Source organism: Neofelis nebulosa, chromosome 15, assembly GCF_028018385.1.
Source record: "Neofelis nebulosa isolate mNeoNeb1 chromosome 15, mNeoNeb1.pri, whole genome shotgun sequence".
Taxonomy (NCBI): Eukaryota; Metazoa; Chordata; class Mammalia; order Carnivora; family Felidae; genus Neofelis; species Neofelis nebulosa.
In genome coordinates this window covers 17,081,830-17,097,544 of record NC_080796.1, presented here as the reverse complement: position 1 = coordinate 17,097,544, position 15,715 = coordinate 17,081,830, and the positions used below count along the sequence as shown (strand labels likewise).

The window sequence follows — 15,715 nt, the reverse complement described above, 5'->3', positions numbered from 1 at the left end:
ATGAAGCTCCTTTACGCGGGCCTCACTGCCCCTCAGGATGGGGAGGGCCGGGTGCCAAGCCACACCTGCCTACCTCCTACACTGCTGTCACCTCCTGACCACAACTGTGGCTGAACGCCTTTCACTCATTAAGTTTTCAACTCCGTAAACCTGCAGCTATGGTCGTACCTTCAAAGAAGTAGATCAACAGCAAGGCTCCAGAACGTTCATTAGATGACTTCTGCAGCCACTCCCAACATGCTATGTGCAGCCATGGTGTCCAGTGTTTATTTGGACTCTGCGATGAGTGAAATGAGCATCTGAAGACATTCCTGTCCAAAGCGCCACAGACTAGAGCAGTTCCAAATCTGAAAAGAGATCTATTCCGAAATTCCTTGGGAGACATTAAAATCTAAAAATTAATTGCCCTTACCAGTAAGAGTCCAAAGAAATTAAAGTTCAAAGTCAAATGAACTCGCCCGGGTGAATTAAAAATCCAAGGAATCTAAAGTCTGAAAGTCATCCTAGTTTCTTATTGACTTTCTTTCGACAGCTGTGGCCTAGGCCTGTGCTTGTCACACGTTAGTGGGCACAGGAATCACCTGGAGAGCTTGTTAACACTTGTTAATGGATTCCTGGCCTCGTCCCAGTCCCCAGAGTGATTCAGCAGATGGGGGCTGGACCAGCGAGCCTGCATTTCTAAGCAGCATCCAGGTGACACGGATGTTCCCAGTCGGTGGCCCACACTTTGAGTAGTACTGGCCTAGGCCATCTCTCTCTGGAATTGGAGCAATGTCTTCAAGCTCTAGAATTCATAGCTCCAAGTGTTTGATGATCCTTTTAGAGTCCAAAGAGTTAGGTGCTTGCTAATATTAGCCGAGGGTTCCCGAGGAGTCTATTCATCACGAACCATCCAAACATTCTCTTCTTGCCCCGTTCCATAGCACATTGTTTCTCCTGGGGAGCAGGCGGTGGGCTCCAGGCCCAGGTCCCAGGAGCTGGGCCTGCAGGGAGACCCATTTCAGAACATTCCAAGGGCGCTACTGATTTGTCTTCTTCTTCTGTGCTGGCGCAGGTATGCCAGGCTTCAGGAATGGGACAACTTTCACATCTTTTCCAGTAGAGCTAAAAACCTAGTGCCAAGAAGAACCCCAACAGCTCTTTACTATGAAGGAATCAGTAGGTACATGGAAGGGCAAGTCCTCTACCTTCAAAAGCAGATTGAGGGGCAGTCTGAGAACGCTCAGGACAGTGGAGTCGAGCTGCTCAAGGTGAGCCAGTTTCCAGGATAAACCACTCCGTAAGTGGATTTCTGTCTACCTTCTCGTGAAAATTATTTTCTCTGATTCCAGAATTTATATATTTATTTAAAAAATTCTTTTTTAATGTTTACTTGTTTTTGAGAAAGAGAGAGAGAGCATGAGCAGGGGAGGGGCAGAGAGAGAGGGAGACACAGAATCTGAAGCAGGCTCCAGGCTCTGAGACATTAGCACAGAGCCTGATGCGGGGCTCGAACTCACAAAGGGTTCGAGATCAGGACCTGAGCCGAAGTCGGACGCTTAACTGACTGAGCCACCCAGGCGCCCCAGAATTTCTATGTTTATAGTACAGTTTTTTAAGGTAACTTCTTCCCCCCAAATTGGAAGGAAATACAAATTGCTCACAACCTTACTACTCAGAGGTAACCACTTTTTACAAAGAGAGACATCACTTTTCAAGTCTTTTCTCTGTGTGTGCCCGTGCGCACATTTCCATTTTTAAAACATGCTATCAAATAAAATATATTGTGAATAATTTCCTGTCATTAAATTGTTTTCTACACCACGAGTTAAAAGGAAGCATAGTATTTTATCTTATAGATAAAGTCTCCTAGATCTTGTTAGATGATATTGCCAAACTGTCCTTGGATAGAATTTTTTTGTAGTATTTTACGGCAGTTATTATGATAAACATCTTGGGAGGTTAAGTCTTTGCACATGGAAATTAAAAATATTCAGCTGATCCTGAATGTGTCTTTTAAGTTAACTTTTTTAAAAAAAATTTTTAATGTTTATTCTTGAGAGAGAGAGAGTGTGAGTGGGGGAAGGGCAGAGAGAGAAGGAGACACAGAATCTGAATGAAGCAGGCTCCAGGCTCAGGACCTGAGCTGAAGTTGGACCCTCAACCGACTGAGCCACCCAGGTGCCCCTAAGTTAACTTCCTTTTTTTTTTTTTTACACTTATTTACTTTTGAAAGACAGAACAGGACAGAGCACGAGTCGGGGGGGGGGGGGCAGAGAGATGGCGGGGTAACAAAGAATCCAAAGCGGGCTCCAGGCTCTAAGCTGTCAGCACAGAGCCCAACGCGGGGCTCGAACTCATGGACTGCGAGATCGTGACATGAGCCAAAGTCGGATGCTTAACCGACTGAGCCACCCAGGCTCATGTTAACTTCTTAAAAAAACAAAAACAAAAACTTTTAAAATGCATTTTCAGGGGCGCCTGGGTGGCTCAGTCGGTTAAGCGTCCGACTTCGGCTCAGGTCACGATCTCGCGGTCCGTGAGTTCGAGCCCCGCGTCGGGCTCTGGGCTGACGGCTCAGAACCTGGAGCCTGCTTCCGATTCTGTGTCTCCCTCTCTCTCTGCACCTCCCCCGTTCATGCTCTGTCTCTCTCTGTCTCAAAAATAATAAAATAAACATTAAAAAAAATTTTTTTAAATGCGTTTTCAGACACTTCAGTATAAGCATTACAGGACGTGCGTATCTTCCACTCACCGAACAAACGTGTGCTGAGTGCAAAAACACATAAATAAATAACACTGGCCTCCTACCTGATAGGCAGTAACCACCAGATACTAGGCGCTGGGTGTGAGGGGGAGCAAATCACACCCGGTACCCGCCTCTCGGAGTTTACAGCCTAGGCTGGGCAAACCCTCCAAGGGAAGAAGGGCCAAATCTCCTGTTGACTTGACAATGTTTTGCCTTGTCCTCTTCAAAACTAAGCCCATGTGTATTAGTTTTCCATTGCCGGGCCCCCAGTTACCACAAACCTAACAGCTGAAATCACACAAACCTCTCATCGCACACGTGGGCAGGTCAGAAGTCTGGACAGGCTTGACAGGTTCTCTGCTTAGGGTCTTAGAAGGCTTTAAAATCAAGATATGCTGACCAAACTACCTCTGGGTAGGGATCTTCCCTAGAGATCTCGGAAGATATCTGCTTGCAGGTTCCTTAAGGTTGTGAGCAGAATCCAGAGGCTGAAAATTTAGGAATGTCTCTGTTTCAGAGATGTCACAAATTTGTCAAAGCAAGGCATCCTGGGACTTCAAGGCGTCTTGAAGTACAAGTAGCTCATTTAATCCTCAGAACGTTGTTAGGAGGAAGTCTTCCATCTGCCCAGGTAGGAGCTGTGCTCACCAATCTCCTACGATACCCAGCCAGGCCCCGGGGTCTCCTCCTGCAATTTGTTCACACTGCTTACCGATCCCTGCCTGAAATACTTAAAAGGTCATTGTCACCTCTGCTTAGAGGTATGCTCTCTTTGGATACAGAGGATGTATTTGTATTTCTGTTACATAAAGCATTCTGCTGGCTTCCATTCAGGGTATGGAGTTGCTTGGTTACCTAAAACATTATCTTGCTTTATGTGATTATTCTGTATTATGTATTATTTACGGAATTACTATGTCTTCTGTAACTTCATGTGATTTGATAGAGTGTCTGGAGTTGAGAAAATGACTCATGAGAATCTCAACCAGGCTCCGCGCCGAGCGTGGGGCTCAGTCTTAACGACCGTGAGATCATGCCCTGAGCCGAAATCAAGAGTTGGACACTTAACCGACTGAGCCACCCAGGCATCCCTGTCACTATCACTTTCAAATATTGATCGAATACTAACAAAGGGGGCCACTTTTGGCCAGTCTGACATATGAAAGTCCAGGTAGATAAACTAGCAGATGATGAAAAGAAAGCACGTCTTTATTTAGTGAATAGTACAGTGATAAAACTCCTCTATCCCAAAGACAGTACAGGTGAAAAATACAATAGGTACTTACCGGGTTCAGTAAAGATGAGAAAAACACGGTCTTTGTGCTCAAGAAGTTTGTGATTTATCTGACTTCGAAAAGGAGGTGGGGGGGGTGGTGGAGGGAGCAGAGACAACACAGGAACACGAATGAGTGAAGCACAAGCTTGCGTGTATCTCCCACGGCACGCAGAATGATGCCTTGTTCACAGCAGGTGAGCATTTCTTAGATCAATAATTGATAGACTAAACAGACGCGTTAACAGGTCAGTCAGGAAAACCCAACGTTTTGATCCCATGTCTATCATATTCAAATAAAGGCAACAAAGCAATAGGACATTGTTTCGCTGAGCATCAGATTAGCAAAGACACGTGAGAAGACAGACTCCTACTCTGAAAGACTCCCATAAACTTTCCAGAGCGCGTTCTGGCAAAATATCTTTAAACTATGCACGTTGGTTAATTCTCTTCCTGGGAATTATCCTAAGGAAATAATCAGATGACAAACAAAAATTTGTCTACAAAGATGTTGATCTCAGGTTTCTAGTAGTAAAAAACTAGGAGAAAATAAAAACTATATGCACTTCAAAAAGAAGATTGGTGGGGCGCCTGGGTGGCTCAGTCGGGTAAGTGTCTGACTTTGGCTCAGGTTATGATCTTGCAGTTTGTGAGTTTGAGCCCCGCATCAGGCTCTGTGCTGATGGCTCAGAGCCTGGAGCCTGTTTCGGATTCTGTGTCTCCCTGTCCCTCTGCCTCTCTCCCACTCATGCTCTGTATCTCAAAAATAAATAAAAACATTTAAAAAATTAAAAAAAAAAAGTTTGGTTAAGTCAGAAATGGCACATTTAAACATTGGGATATTTTACGTAAAAATTCTGAATTTCTGACTCTTCTTTTAAAAATTGGAGTACCTGGTGACTCCAAGCCCACATGCCTAAAGGACAGCTGTTGGCCGGAATTGAGAGGTGACACTTGTATAGGGCACATCTCTAGCATGACATAATCCCCTCTGCTCTTATCATGCTATAGCCAGCCTGGTTCTTTATGTTCCTTGCCTGACTCTTGTCAGCATTTGAATTTGTGAGCTCTGATGTAAAAGAATCATGTCACTGGAAAATGTTTATCATGTGATGCTAAATGAGAAAAAAAGTTGCCATACTATGTGATTAGTATGATCCCAATTGGGGGTATGATATGTGTGTGTGTGTGTGTGTGTGTGTGTGTGTATGTGTGTGTGTGTGTGTGTGAGAGAGAGACAGAGAGACAGAGAGAAGTGGGAAAGCATGTACCTAAATGTTAAAAAAATATTTCTTTCCGGGTGCTAAGCTTATGGGTAATTCTTTTTTTTTCTTCCATTTTTTCCCCCTAAATTCTGAACAGTAACTTATATTGCTTTGGTAATAAAAAGAAAAGGTACTTAAAAAAAAAAAAAGTGCTTGCCGAAAAGGGTTAGTGAGCCCACCCATATCGCATGCTTGGTCCGGGTAGAACGCTGAAGCTACCCCACTTGACGCGTGTCACTTTGTGTCTACTACATCCTATGTACTGTCTCTGTAATACGCTTTTTCATTTGATTGCTTCAATCTTTGAAACGTTCCCACATCATCCGTGGAGAAAAAATCGTTGCGGCCAAGGACCCTTTCTGATTCTGATATGCTGTTTTTCCTTTAGAACTTGGAGAGTCTGGTGACCCAGAATACCACTGGCCCTGTCTTCTACCCGAGGCTTTACCACCTGATGGCCTACGTCTGCATACTCATGGGAGACGGCCAGAACTGTGACCTGTTCCTGAACACAGCCTTACGGCTCTCTGAAACACAGGGGAATGTGCTGGAGAAATGCTGGCTGAACATGAGCAAAGTACGTACCACCAGCCAGCAGGTGGCGTGGGGATGCCCACCCTTCCAAGGAAGCCCCACAAGCCTACCGCCTCGTTAGCTTTCCCCAAGCACGGAAGGCCATCACGGGCCTTTCTGGACTCTTCCTAAAAGGGGCGATAGATCCGTAGCTCAGGTGTGTGTGCCTCCTCGTCCCCTTGGAACTCCCATGGAACCTCCCTCGAGTTCACATCTGCTTTGGCAAGATCTCCGCCCCTTCTCTGCAGCCCTCACCGCTTTCCACTTGGTGTTAATGTTGCTACGCAGGTCTCTCCTCCCCTTGAGAATGTGAACTCTTCGAAGGCGAACATCACGTGTAGCATCCAGCCCAGCGCCTTGTACTCAGCACTTGTTGAATAAGCGAATGGGCCTATACTTCCGTGTGTTTATTTAGAGTCACATGTCAGTAGCCTAGTCTGGGGGGCAAAATTCATCATTTGTCTGTGGGTTCATGTGGTTTAAAAGCACAAGGACCTGGGGGCGCCCGAGTGGCCGAGTCGGTTGAGCGTCTGGCTCTTGATTTTGGCTCAGGTCATGATCTCACAGTTTGTGGGAGCACGGAGCCCGCTGGGATTCTCTCTCTGCCCCTCGCCCATGTGCACATGCATTCTCTCTCTCTCTCTCTCTCTCTCTGAAAATAAGTAAACATTAAAAAAAAGTTCAAGGACCCTGGACCAGTTCTGGTATCAGACCGGGCTTGGTCACGTAAGTCGGGGAGCGCTGATTAATTCTTCGCCCTTTCTCTCCTCTCAGGAATGGTGGTACTCAGACTCCGAGTTCATGGACGACCAATGGCTTCAAACAGTCTCGAATCTCCCCTCCTGGGAAAAAATTGTATCGGGCAAGGTAAACATGCAGGATATTCAAAAAAACAAATTCCTGATGAGAGTTAACATCCTGGACAATCCTTTCTAACCTTTCGTGAAAAAGAACAAAGATTTCAGTAAGGCTCCCTCTCTTGCGATGATCCATTATTAACCTTTCTCTGGAACCAGCACCCTCCAGGTTCCTGCGTATTCTCTGCCATTCCAGACACAGAGGCAGACGCTCCGGGTTCTTCTTTCTTTTTCTGGAGGGTCAGAAAGGGTCAGCGGCCGCATGCTTACTTTCTCCCAGCTTTACCCAAACTGTACCTGCCTTTCATTTTTCAACTCGACCTGTTCATTTCAGCCCAGGCAAAATGTGTGTCCTGTGGGAAAAAATGAATATCAAAATGGTTCATGCAGCGACAGATACATTTCTAGTTACTCTATTAAACTGAAAATGTTTATTTTTACGTGTCCAGTTGTCCCATCTTTTGTACGTCGCACGGCATATGGCAAATGGCAAATGCTTTTCACGGTCTGTAAGGGCAAGATTTGAAAAGACACATTTTGGGGGCGCCTGGGTGGCTCAGTCGGTTAAGCACCTGACTTCGGCTCAGGTCATGATGTCAGGTTTCGTGGGTTCGAGCCCCGCGTCGGGCTCTGGGCTGATAGCTCAGAGCCTGGAGCCTGCTTCGGATTCTGTGACTCCCTCTCTCTCTCTTCCTTCCCCCCCCCCCCCCCCCCCCCCGGTGCTCATGCTCTGTCTCTCTCCGTCTCTCAAAAAATAAATAAACATTAAAAATATATATATAAAAAAAGAAAAGACACATATTCGTAGCGCCTGACGGCAGCTTCCAAGCCCTTCTAACCACACGCATCAAGTATCTGTGGAGATACAATTTTTAAAGTTGAGATAATAGTACTTTCGTTGTGGGTACGCTTACGTGCTTAGAGTTAGTTTGCTTTATTTCAGAGAGTAATAGCATTCAATTTCACTTCCCAGATGTTGGAGATTGTGCCCCAGAGCCACCTGCAGTCACTCTCTCTGGGCAGACAGAAGCAGTCTTGGTGGCAGTTTGTGCCTCGGAGGGGACAAGTGGAGTCCATGGAGACTCAGCCACCTCCACCCTGCCACAGCTCCCTCGTGCTGCCTCATTTCATGGGCCCCCATGGTCACCTCAGGCAGGTGCACCCGGATTTTCGTGTGTCGATTCCAGGCCTCTTCTGATCCCAGAAGGGGGTTCTTCTGATGGCATCGACGTGTCCTCCTTTCACACACACCTCGCTGTCTCATAGTGATTTCCATAGGCGGTGCCACCATTAACGGGCGTTTCTTTAAATTTTTTTTTTCAACGTTTTTTATTTATTTTTGGGACAGAGAGAGACAGAGCATGAACGGGGGAGGGGCAGAGAGAGAGGGAGACACACAGAATCGGAAACAGGCTCCGGGCTCCGAGCCATCAGCCCAGAGCCCGACGCGGGGCTCGAACTCACGGACCGCGAGATCGTGACCTGGCTGAAGTCGGACGCTCAACCGACTGCGCCACCCAGGCGCCCCTTGGGTTGTCAGTTTTGTCCACCGAGGGATTTGTTGTCCTGGTTCCCAGGTGTCAAACCAGTATCACCTAACCTCTCTTTCCTGCCACAAGATCCTATTGATTCTTTCTTTGCAAGAAGTGTCCTATTCAACCTTTGCTTTTTGGCTCCACCCCCCGCCCCCCCCCCAGCTGTTTTTCTTTCTTTTTTTTTTTTAATTTTTTTTTTAATGTTTATTTTTGAGAGAGAGAGAGAGAGAATGTGAGTGGGGGACGGGACAGAGAGAGAGGGAGACACAGAATCCGAAGCAGGCTCCAGGCTCCGAGCTGTCAGCAAGAGCCCGATGCGGGGCTCGAACCCATGAACCATGAGATCGTGACCTGGCTGAAGTCGGACGCCCAACCAACTGCGCCACCCAGGCGCCCCAAGGGCGTTTCTTTAATAGACCAGTATTTTGTCGTCCTGCAACAAAAGGCAAAGCCGTGTGTTTTTCGTCCTGGTACCATAACTGCGTTCCACAAAGGAGGCTAGCCCCAGAAGCCCGGTGGCCTGACGGAGTGGGGACAGCAGCCCAGGAAAATGCGAGCATTAAGTTCCAGCATGAACTCTGCCACACACATTGTCCCTGTGGCTTGTCCCGTAACCTCCCTATTTCAGTGCACGGGTGTGGGTAGTGGATAGAATAACGAAGGCGAAAAGGTGTTGAAGACGACAACGCGCCCGCCACACAAGTAAAATTAGCATGAGATGACTGGTTTTAAAAACAAACACGGCAGGGGCGCCTGGGTGCCTCAGTCGGTTAAGCATCCGACTTGATTTTGACTCAGGTCATGATCTCACAGTTTCTTGCGTTTGAGCCCCACCGAGCCGGCTTGGGATTCTCCTTCTCTCTCCGCCCCTCCCCTGCTCCCACGCCCTGCCTCTCTCGAAATCAATGAAAATGAAATAAACACATCAAATAGCGAACCTCACGTAAGGGTCATCCCCTTCAAAGCTGCTATTCTGCGACTTGCATACGTCCTTGCTTTCTAATGACCTTCATTATTTTGTATATCACTTATCCATTCCCATATTCACTCCTCTGACCAACCTGTTTTTTTTTTTTTTTTTTAACGTTTATTTATTTTTGAGAGAGAGAGAGAGAGAGAGACAGAGCTCGAGAGGGGAAGGGCCAGAGAGAGAGAGAGGGAGACACAGAATCAGAAGCAGGCTCCAGGCTCTGAGCCATTAGCACAGAGCCCAATGCAGGGCTCGAACTCACGAACCTCAGGATCATGACCTGAGCCGAAGTCAGACGCTTAACCGACTGAGCCACCCAGGTGCCCTGACCTGTCTTGACTAATCACCGAGTACCAGGAACGCTTTCAGTAGCGGAGGTTGCGATACGGAGACCGAAAAGACCAGTTCTTGGCCTGGGCAAGCTCACGGACCTTCCGGAGGAAGGCACACGGGTAAAGCTGGTGTAGCTGCTGCTCGGGGATTAGACGAGGGCGCGGTGGAGGGGAGCAGCACACACAAAAGCCAGCCGGCTGCGAAGGCTTAGGGGAACTGCCTGAGAAAGGAAGTCATTTTGGTTACACGGTCCCTCCCTGGAGTGGGTGGAGGGCAAGTGGGGGTATAGGAGAGCCTGGGCGAGCACAGGCGGGGACAGGCGTGAGCCCCGCCGTGGCCAACAGAAAACAGGTGTGTGACTCCAGCTTATGGGAGATGTAGGCCAAGCTTCGGGTGGGGGGCGGGGGGGGGGCATTCTGCAGAGGCTGTGCTGTCCCGGAGGTGAGTCTGTCCTCCTCCCTGCCCCTCGTCAAGTTCCAGGCTCGCGGCCTCACGCCTTAGAAGCACTTCTGCTTCTGAGGTGCTCGTGCCTTCCAGGGGCATCGCTGGAGAAAGCAGATTTGGCTGAGACTTCTTTTCAGAAGACACGGAAGCCGTGAAGGCTTCGGGAACAGAGAGGAACGGAGAAGTGATGCTCTATCCTGTGTTATTAAACATGAGCCTTTGAAGCCTCCCGCACCAGGGTATGAACTCCTGGAGGGCAGGGGCTCGGCCCACATTCAGACCGCGTGCCTGGGCAGACAGCGCTCGGAAAGTGCTGGCAGACTGGTGAATGTGTTAACACTTTCATTTGACCATCTCGAGTTCATTCCTCCAGGCCCCCTGAGGAGTAGGAACCCAGTATTTACTGAGTGTGTGAACTATGTGGACCCTCGTGGAGATTAACAAAATTTCCTTGACATCGACTGCACGGGCCCGGCTCTGTGCTGCCACTGCAAGGACCGATGAGAACCAGCCGGCACGGAGGTGACACGTGTGGGCCTGGGACATCACCACACTGGATCTCCACACTGCCAGTTGCTAGCCTTGGCAAGTTATTCAACCTGTTTGTGTGTCAGTTCCGTTGTTTTACTTTTCTTTGTAACATTTTTTTTTTTTAAGTTTGTTTTTTGAGGGGCACCTGGGTGGCTCAGTCGGTTGGGCGTCCGACCTCGCGGTTCGTGGGTTCGAGCCCCGCGTCGGGCTCCGTGCTGACAGCTCGGATTCTGTGTCTCCCTCTCTCTCTGTCTCTGTCCCTTCTCCGCTCACGCTCTGCCTCTCTCTCTCAAAAATAAACAAACATTAAAAAAATATTTAAAAATTTATTTTTTGAGGTAGAGAGAGAGAGCATGCAGGGGGAGGTGTAGAGAGAGAGAGAGAGAGAGGGAGACTGAGAGAATCCCCAGCGGGTTCCACACCATCAGTACAGAGCCCAACATGGGACTCGAACCCACGAACTGTGAGATCATGACCTGAGCTGAAACCAAGAGCGGGATGCTTAACTGACTGAACCACCCAGGCGCCCCAGTTCTGTTGTTTTCAAGTGGGGATTTAATACTCTCCATCTTATAATAAGGTTGATAGGAGTTAATTCAGGTAAGGCACTCAGAATTCTGCAGAAGGAACAAGCAGGCAATGAAAATGCAGAGTTATGAAGCGGACCGCATAGGGTTTGTGGGAGAACAAAATGGGGAGGCACGCACCCTAACATGGCTTTAGAAGTTTCTAGGAAGCTTCCTGGAAGAAGACATAGGACTTTTCCAGGTGGGGGCCTGGTATTCGGTGCTGGAGAGGTTTTGGAAGCCATGGTCCTCCCACTTGGTCTGAACGAGCTCCACTGAGTGGAGGTGGGGGAGGGAGGGGGGGAATGATGATGTGGGAGGCAGGGGGTTGCTTTTCGGGGCTAAAGGCCTCCTGGACCAGACAGCCTGGGGGCTGGGACCTTATCCTGCAGGAGGGAAGGCGCAGCAGAGATGGAGATAAGGTCTTTGATTTGAGAGGAGGCAGACTGCACTGAATTCAGAGACTGGCCTCTCAAGGAGGGTGCTCAAAAATCACAAATACATAGGGAGAAGCCCAGTAAACTGGGAACTGGGAAGGGCCAGGCACTCGCATCTTCTAGCAGTTGCTAGATGGACTATTACATCACCCCCTCTCGCCTCCGCCCCAGCCCCCAGCTCCCCCAGGATCACCTGCTCGTGACCCAGCTTCCCATCGGTCGGGGGCGCTGGTCACTGTTCCTCCCGAGTCTTCTCTCTCCAGCCCCTGCCGGTCTCTGTATCTGCCAAAGCCCTTTCACACTCTCCCTGACCCTCAGGCCCCCCTGACCATCTGCTTTCCCACTGCCGCTGAAAATCCAATTGGTCATCTGTGACTGAGCTCCTCCAACAGCCACACAAGGCACTCCCCTTCCGGTTTCAGATTGCGGTTCCCCCACCGGTGGGCGGGGTGAGTTTGCTAACCTGCACATATCCCCGTTTGCTACTGCTCTGTCCCCTGTGTAAAACCCGATTTGCCTTCAGGACAACATCCCAGTTTCTTAACCAGGCTCTCAAGGCCTGGCTCCCCGCCAAATCCAATGTTGCAAACACGCTGGCCTCTCTCTCTCTCTCTCTCTCTCTCCCATCCTAAACCTCTGGGCTCTTCTTCCCAGCTGGAACAGCCTTCACCAGTCTTCCGTGAGCATGTGTGCACAGCTAACCAAAGGCCTGCCGGCCCCCTCACGGTCTACCCCAGCACTGTGCAACAGAACTTTCTGCGAGGCAGGAACGCCCTATCTCTGCACTGTCCAGTACTGTCCCATGCCACAGGTAGCCGCCGAGCGCTTGAAGTGTGGTTAGTGTGACCGTGGATCTGAGTTTTAAGTCTGATTTCATCTCACATCATTTAAATGTAAATGGCCGCATGCGGCCACTGGCCACCACAGTAATTTCGTTGACCTTAAAAATGCCAAAGCAGAACCCCCAAAGGTTGAACTGGGACGTTTCTATAGCAAAGAATGGTAGCAGCTTGGATCAGAGGGGAGAAGAGAAAATGTATCAGGCTGGATCGCCTACACCTCTCATCCATATGTATTTCTCCAATTAATGTGATTCCAGGACGTCCAGCTGGTGCTTAACAACACATTTGATGTCGGTCTAGTGCCCAGGGCGCACGCTGGCGAGGCCGCTTTGTAATGCTGTCCTCCTTCCTATCATCCCCCGGCCTCCAGGGGAAGGGATTGCATTTTGCAATGACTTTGATGCATGCCTGCTGACAGGGAGGAGAAGGCACGGAGGGCAGTCCTGGAAGAGCCATAATCTAAAAGCTTTAAATGAATTGAAATAGACAAAACCTACAATAGGAACGCAGATCGTTCGGTTTCTCTCATGGTACTTTTTTGTTTCTTTTTTTTTAGACAGGACATGGAAGGAGGCCAGTTATTTCTAGCCAGGTGTGAGCTCTCTTCCTGTTTCCTTCTCTCCCACGGGCTTTCTTCTCTCTGGTGCAACCTCACTGGGCCAACACAAAGTCATTAGCTCAGCTTCCTCTCCGAGAGCCTGGCATGTCCTGAGGTGTCCTGTGTCAGAGGGATTCAGGCTGCGCCGTCTGCCTTGTGAGCTCTGTTCCAGGATGCGGTGCTGTTCCACAAGCTTGGACCCCGGAGCTCGGCTGGGCTGCCTGGGCGCAGGGACACAGGGCACACCCGTGTGGCCCGCAGACATTTTACATTCTTCGGGACGAAAATCCTTGAGCAGGCTTTTCAGAAACATTTCTCCCTCTGGCAGAGCAACTATCTTCAGGAATCGCTTACACAGAGCAAAGGCCGGGGCTTTTACTCAGATAGGAACGTCCAGACATGTTATAAACAAACCCTCTGGGGTTCTGCTGGGCCAGCAAGAGCTAAGGGCAGGGTTTTGCAAAATGTTCCACATTCCTCGGGGGCTGTTGTACATTCTAAGAGATTCCCCTCAACATAAATTAAAAATTTATGTTTCTTTTATCTAGTTGAAAGAAACTATGATTTCAAAAAAAAAAAAAAAAAATGAGGGGCGCCTGGGTGGCTCCTTCGGTTAAGCGTCCGACTTCAGCTCAGGTCACCATCTTGAGGTCCGTGAGTTCGAGCCCAGCGTCGGGCTCTGGGCCGATGGCTCAGGGCCTGGAGCCTGCTTTCGATTCTGTGTCTCCCTCTCTCTCTGCCCCTCCCCCGTTCATGCTCTGTCTCTCTCTGTCTCAAAACTAAATAAACGTTAAAAAAAAAAAAAAAAAGATTATGCAAAGCCGGAGAAAGAACCAAGAATGGGTCTAGATTCAAAACTCCGTGTCTTTGGAGTCCGTATCAAGGAGAAGGCAAACCTCAGACCTTCAGCAAGCTGGCCTTGGCTTTGCCCTGTCCCCCAGTGCCTCAGCAGAAAGGGATTCGGGTTCAGAATCACCCCAAATGTGTCAGGCACACAGCGCTGGAGGGCGGGGCTCCAACCCCGATGTGGGAAGATAAAACCTGCCAGACTTCTTCCCAATTGTAGAGATTTAAAAAAAAAAAAAAAAAAAAAAAAAAAAGAACCCAGCCCCTTCCTTACGTTCAGGAGTCCTGCAAACCGGTCCACAAGGTCTGTGAGGAACCGACAATCCAACCCAAATCGGAGCCAAGAAGGGACAATAGTTAAACATCCTGTTTGCGGGAGGAAACTGGCTGGAAGCGGCAGCCCCTCTGGGAGCTCGAACGGCTCGTTTCCTTCCTCGTAAACACAGCCGGGGCCCCCTCTGGGTGCTGGGGGTCCCGCCCGCCTCCCACCCTCAGTTGTTCCCACAGCTCCAGCCGGTGGCCCTTCTGCCAGTCCCCGATGGCTTTCAGAAGGATGTGACAGGGAGGTGAGCTTGAAAGCCACCGTCGTGACCCTCAGACATCAGGTCCCCCTCCAAGGGGGCCGGGAGGATGCGTCTCGTCCCGCGCTGCGTCTCCGTAGCTGCAAATAATTTACCTTCGCCTTTTTTTTTTTCAGTAGTTCCTAACACGTGACAATTACAGTACCACTTGGGATGGACAGAAACAGGACAACTAGAGACAATCGAAACATCCACAAAGTCAGAAGTGGTTTCTTTTTTTTTTTTTTAATTTTTTTTTTTCAACGTTTTTTATTTATTTTTGGGACAGAGAGAGACAGAGCATGAACGGGGGAGGGGCAGAGAGAGAGAGGGAGACACAGAATCGGAAACAGGCTCCAGGCTCCGAGCCGTCAGCCCAGAGCCCGACACGGGGCTCGAACTCACGGACCGCGAGATCGTGACCTGGCTGAAGTCGGACGCTTAACCGACTGCGCCACCCAGGCGCCCCAGAAGTGGCTTCAAATACGGCACATGGGGGGGCCTGGGTGGCTCAGTCGGTTAAGCGTCCGACTTCGGCTCAGGTCATGATCTCGCGGTCCGTGAGTTCGAGCCCCGCGTCGGGCTCTGTGCTGCTGACAGCTCGGAGCCTGGAGCCCATTTCGGATTCTGTGTCTCCCTCTCTCTCTGCCCCTCCCCTGCTCATGCTCTCTCTCTCTCAAAAACAAACATTAAAAAAAAAATTTAAAGGGGCGCCTGGGTGGCGCAGTCGGTTAAGCGTCCGACTTCAGCCAGGTCACGATCTCGCGGTCCGTGAGTTCGAGCCCCGCGTCGGGCTCTGGGCCGATGGCTCGGAGCCTGGAGCCTGTTTCCGATTCTGTGTCTCCCTCTCTCTCTGCCCCTCCCCCGTTCATGCTCTGTCTCTCTCTGTCCCAAAAAATAAATAAAAAACGTTGAAAAAAAAAAAATTTAAATACGGCACATCTATCCAAGGGAAGGCCCCATGGGTGTTAAGGGCTAATGGTCTGGTTCTTTCCTTCCTCCCACAGAAGCCTGACAGTGCTGAGGGAGAGAACTGCAGGGTACTAGGCTCTTGTCTGTGAAACAGGCAGGGAAGTCTTTACCGGAGCCACGTTTGGACCCTCACTTGAAGAAACCATTTGTAAGATGCCATTTCTGAGACAGGGGGAAATTTGAGTATTAGATGACATCAAGGAACTGTTGAAATGCGTTTTTTAAAAAAAATGCTTCTGGGGGCGGCTGGGGGGCTCAGGTGGTTAAGCGACCAACTCTCGATTTTGGCTCAGGTCACGGTCTCATGGTCGTGAGATTGAGCCCCATGTTAGGCTCCGTGCTGAGCAAGGAGCCTGATTAAGACTCTCTCGCCGTCTTCCTCTTT

General features: G+C 49.4%; 1 protein-coding gene across 5 annotated transcripts in view; it reads left to right on the top strand.

Annotated features, from left to right (window-relative positions):
* Positions 1–7,136, top strand: part of ADCY10 (adenylate cyclase 10) — a 76,216-nt gene extending 69,080 nt beyond the window's left edge. For 4 of the 5 annotated variants that reach the window (XM_058701624.1, XM_058701626.1, XM_058701623.1 and 1 more), the window contains 3 exons: positions 1,055–1,250; positions 5,655–5,843; positions 6,614–7,136. In XM_058701624.1, the coding sequence (XP_058557607.1) occupies positions 1,055–1,250; positions 5,655–5,843; positions 6,614–6,775 (547 nt within the window). In that variant the 3' untranslated portion in view covers positions 6,776–7,136. Of the gene's footprint in view, positions 1–1,054; positions 1,280–5,654; positions 5,844–6,613 lie in introns of those variants that run through there. The other variant, XM_058701627.1, reaches the window with a different exon arrangement.
* The last annotated feature ends 8,579 nt before the right edge of the window (positions 7,137–15,715 follow it).